At 44.0% G+C, this 4,806-nt stretch overlaps 1 protein-coding gene across 1 annotated transcript; it reads right to left on the bottom strand.

Annotated features, from left to right (window-relative positions):
* Positions 1–744: 744 nt before the first annotated feature.
* LOC113355481 lies at positions 745–2,052 on the bottom strand. Its single transcript, XM_026598354.1, has 2 exons — positions 1,931–2,052; positions 745–1,876 (listed from the first exon to the last, which is right to left on the bottom strand). The coding sequence occupies exons 1-2, from the start codon at positions 2,050–2,052 to the stop codon at positions 745–747; spliced, it is 1,254 nt and encodes a 417-aa protein (XP_026454139.1).
* Between the last annotated feature and the right edge of the window lie 2,754 nt (positions 2,053–4,806).

Below are 4,806 nucleotides of genomic sequence, written 5' to 3'. Positions count from 1 at the left end.
GCCTGGCTTTATACGTAATTCGTGCTGGATTATCTTCTGATCAATCCCTGGCATGTCTTATAGCTTCCATGCGAAGATATCCGCGTATTCCTTGAGCAGTTTAATTAACGATGCCTCTCGTTCCTTATCCATCAGAGTTCCTATCTTGATCATTTTTGGGTTTTCTTCAGTCCCTGTGTTGACCTCTTTCACATATTCCAAGAAGGTGAACGTGGGCTTTGGTTCCCCAAGAAGAGGAACATTCTTTAATTGCTATTTGGTAGGCTCCCCGGCTTCTGTATTTGAAGTACTTGCCTCCGTGTTTCCAATGATATTTTCCTTTGAAAGGCTCCTTCCAGAGATTTTCTCTAGATAAGCGTCGATGGCTTTTTCTTTTGCGGCTTCTTTGTTTCGAGATCTTCGGGATCTTCGCTGCTCATCTTGTTCGTTATTGAGATGGTTCTGCAAAGCTTGACACTTTCGCGCAGTGACCTGGTCTCCTTTTATTTCCATTACCCCTTGGGGAGTTGGAAACCTGAGGTATTGGTGATAGGTAGCAGCCACTCCTTTGAGCTTGTGCACCCATCTTCGGCCAATTATGGCGTTATAGGGTGATGGTGCATCTACCACACTAAACCGAGTGTCGACTTTCATTAGCCCTGCCTCCACTTGCAAGACAATGTCTCCGAGTGGCTTCGTGGATGCTCCGTTGAACCTGTAGATGGTATAGTACGAAGATAACAGTTGTTCGTCATTAAGTTCCATTCATTTGAATGTATCATAGAACAGAACATTGACTGAGCTCCCTCCATCGATGAGGATCTTTTTGATACCGCACCCTGCTACTGGTAGCGTGAGAACTAGAGGGTCGTTGTGATCCTCCATATCTTCTTCAACATCCTCAGCGTCGAAAACCATGGGTGCGTCCATCCAATGCTCATGTTCGTCCACTTCTATTCCGTCGATTTTGTATAGCTCACAATAGTCTTCAAATTGCTTCCTCAATCTTTTCCCTATTTGGGAAGTTAGGGATGGCCCCGTGGTCTCAGAACATGAGATGGTATTAACAGTGCGGTTTCCTTCAGGCAGTTGGACTTGCGTGCTTCGTTTTGCCCTATCTTCGGTGTCATCCTTCTGTACATACTGCTTAAGATCCCCTGCATCAATCAGCTTCTGAATCATTATCTTGAGATTTTTGCACTTCTCTGTTTGGTGGCCATTGAAACAGTGATATTCACAGTATTCTCTAGACTTCTCAGATCTTGGGGGTTGCTTTCCCTTGGACCATGGACAATCGAGATCATCCCGACCCTTGATTTCCTTCAGGATGCGCGAATAGATGGTATTTAACTTCATATAGACCTGGTCTTCGAACTTCCGGTCATCCCGTCGACGATCATCTCTTCGTTTTCTTTTGTCTTCGCCAGGTCGTTCATCTGAACCACCTCTTTTGGACCCGATGTCTTGTTCCACGGAGTTGGTCCGTGGGGGCCTCTGGGTTTGAGCTCTGGGATTTTCTCGTTGAATCTCTTCTAATCTGGCATGTTTCTCTGTGATTATTCGAAGATCTCCCTCAGTAGCAGGGATGGTTCTGTGGATATCAACGAACAGTGGGCTCATCCTATCCAGCCCCCACTTGTAGCAGTTGATGATAACTTCCGGATCTACATTTTCTATGGCTTGACAAATCTTGTGCCACCTATCAGTGTATTCTCTGATGGTCTCCTTGTACTTGATTGCCAATGAGAAATGTTTATCCATTCCGGTGTTGACGACCTTGTTGTACATATAAGTTGCCAAGAATTTCTCGGTGAGCTGGTCGTAAGAATTAATGGAGTTTGGTGGCAAGTTGTCGAACCAGGACAACGTGAACCCTTTAATAATTGAGGGAAAATATCTGCAGAGTATGGCGTCGTCAAAATCTCATCGGGCCAACATTCGATTATAATACCGCAGATGGGCTGCGGGATCGCTGGATCCGTCGTAACACTCGAATGCTGGGACTGAACATTTTTGGGCAATGAGAGCTTTGGCCAGACGCTGCGTCAATGGAGTAGTATTTGCTTCCTTCATTACTTGCTCCAATCTTCCGCCCCCCTGCTTAGCTTTTAGCTACTTGATTTCTGTCATCATTTCGGCACGAAGATTCTCCATTGCACGCTGGTGCCCCTCCATAATGGATGATTGCCCTGGCCATGGGGCGTCGCTATTTAAGTAGTCTGGGTCATCTGGGTTATAGTCTGGATCGGATCTTCGACTCCCTCTGGCATCCCTTCGGTTCAATGGCGCCGGGTTGTTAGCAACTACCATTCTTCGGTCTTGGTTCAGTATTGGCGCCATAAAGTTAGCTTCTTCGTGTTGATTTTCCACCTCTGCGCTATGGGCGATTCTTTCTTTGAGTTGTTGGTTTTCCTGAGCTAGCAGGGCTACAACGTCTGCGTACGTCTTCTGGTTCTTTCTCAAATCTTCAAGTTCTGCCATCATCTGAGCGGAGTGGTTTGATCCTTGATTTGGTGTTCCTACCTGCATCTGTCCTCCAGCTGCTACTGTATGGTCTTCGTCAACAATTTGTATCAATGGTTCTGGTGGGTCCATCTGCGGATTTTGAAGCTCCGCTTGCTGCTGTGTGGGCTGAATTGCTATTAGGAGCGGCTGATCAGCTTGGAGCGGTAGATTTTGTTTATTGGTGAGCTGCGTCCCATAGAGAGGTTGTTGTACCACTGACTCTGCCACACCTTCACGTTGTTCATGCGGTCGGGTGGCAGCGATCCCTTTGGAGGCTCCTTCTCTGGATGCCCCGGTTTTTGAAGCTCTGTCTTTGGCAGCAGCGGCCTTTAGTGCTTCCGCTGCAATAGCGCTGGCATCTAAAGGCAGCGTGCTCTCAGCTCCGTTTTGATTCTTATCCGCTGCTTTCAGCTTTTCACCTTTCTGCTTGCTCCTAGTCATAACTGGTGGTCCTTGGTGTTTCTTTTGATGAAACCTTCGTTTTTCCTGCCTCTTTGTTTTTCTCCATATCTGATATAGTCTACACGAAAAATAACGAATAGACAAAGGGAAGAGATCCGTGAAGGATTTGTTAGAAGATTTTTGAAATCCAGACAACGAAGGCAAGAAGAGATTATCCGGCTATTGTTCCTTTCTTCAAAGGTATCGGATCTCTTGAATATTCAGGCATGTTTTATAAGTCGATTGTGATGAGACTATTTTTCAAAGGATAAAGTAAATATACCCGTGGGTTTTAACTTTCAAAGCCAACAATTCGAGCATATTTCTATAAACTTAGACCCGTTGGAAAGTACACAGATCTACCCATAAATTTCGATTTTTACAGACAGAAACTTAAATGCACGTAGCAATAGCGCAGACCTACTGAAAAATACATAGATCTGTCCCCAAATATTTATTTTTAAGGATAAAAACTTAAAAATACACGGCAATAGTGCGGATCTACTGAAAAATACGTAGGTCCGTAAATAAATCTTTATTTTCAAAGATAAAAGCTTGAACACACGAATAATAGTGCAAGTCTACTGAAGAATACGTAGATCTGTTCATAAACTTTGAAAAATACGTAGATTTGTTCATAAACTTTGAAGAATACGTAGATCTATTCATAAACTTTGAAAAATACGTAGCTCTGTTCATAAATCGTTTAGTTGGAAAAAGAAACATAGTGAATGTTGAAACGGAAAAGCGTTCTAAGCACCGTTATTTTCAGAGAGCGGTGCTCAGAACAAAGGAAGCGTGTAAAGATCACAGGATAAGATAAATCATTTACCGGGACAAAGTTCCCTGTTTCTGGCGCCAGATTGTGAACACATAAATCACGATGGCATCCACATGTTCACAAACAATGTTCGCATACAATCTATATCATAAACTATGCGCTGCATGCATAAAGGGAGGTAAATGTGATGACTCATCGACTCAGAGCCTTCGTACTCATCCTTGTCTAGTCAAATGTTATCACTAATGATGCTCATATAACTAGATAAATAAAGATCGAAGCACAAATGTAAAGTACAAAATGTTAAGTGTTGAATGTAAATGAGACGATGATTTACGTGGTTCGGCACTAAGGCCTACGTCCACTGATTGGTGTTTCACTATGTATTGATTGATTACAAAGATAGTCGAATGACTTTAAAGTGCGCATTGAGGCTTCGGGGAAAAGGGATTCACTTACTCTTCATATTTCTCTCTCTTTCTATCCTCTTCTAATTGCTATTGATTGGTCGACCCCCCCTCTCTTAGTGGGAAGGGGTATTTATAGGGTTACTACGTGGGGCCCACTCCTGTATCACGTTGTAACCTTATCGTCTTGTGGTTTGTGCCAATTCCGCTGATACCTTCGTCTTCCACGATGCCCCCAGCGATCCATGCTTGATGACGAAGGGTTATTACTGCATCCTCCACAGTTTACTCGACACGTATGCTACTTAGGGTGTTTAATGCGGGTGGTTGAATCGTCTGCACGCGTCAGACATGCGTCTGTTGTCCATGTCACGTCTGTGTCAGTTGGACTAACCCCAGCCGTCGATCTTGGATCTTTCTTGAGATGGGATAAAATTGGTCTTTGGGTGCTTTTCAGTGCTTTGCAATGGCTTTGTATCTCAGTGCTCCCCGATCCTCAGCCATCAGATCTGTTAGATGGTGATCTTGTATTGATGAGACACGTTTCTTGGCTATCCACGTGGGGAATCATATCTTGATGCCCTAATCCATATGTCTCCCACGTGTTTCTTCCCAGACACGTGGCAAGTGATGAAATATGTACCTACAATTTTCAGGGGAGTGGAAAGGTCTATATGCTTGAAGGTAACCTTC

The sequence above is a fragment of the Papaver somniferum genome, chromosome 1 (assembly GCF_003573695.1).
Source record: "Papaver somniferum cultivar HN1 chromosome 1, ASM357369v1, whole genome shotgun sequence".
NCBI classification, from domain to species: domain Eukaryota; kingdom Viridiplantae; phylum Streptophyta; class Magnoliopsida; order Ranunculales; family Papaveraceae; genus Papaver; species Papaver somniferum.
This window is presented reverse-complemented; position numbering and strand designations above follow the sequence as displayed.

Excerpts from the sequence above, each read along its gene's own strand:
- LOC113355481 (XM_026598354.1), bottom strand. The coding sequence starts at position 2,052 with ATGAAGGAAGCAAATACTACTCCATTGACGCAGCGTCTGGCCAAAGCT. Across the intron at positions 1,877-1,930 it reads GATCCCGCAGCCCATCTGCG|ATATTTTCCCTCAATTATTA; the intron begins GTATTATAATCG and ends CATACTCTGCAG.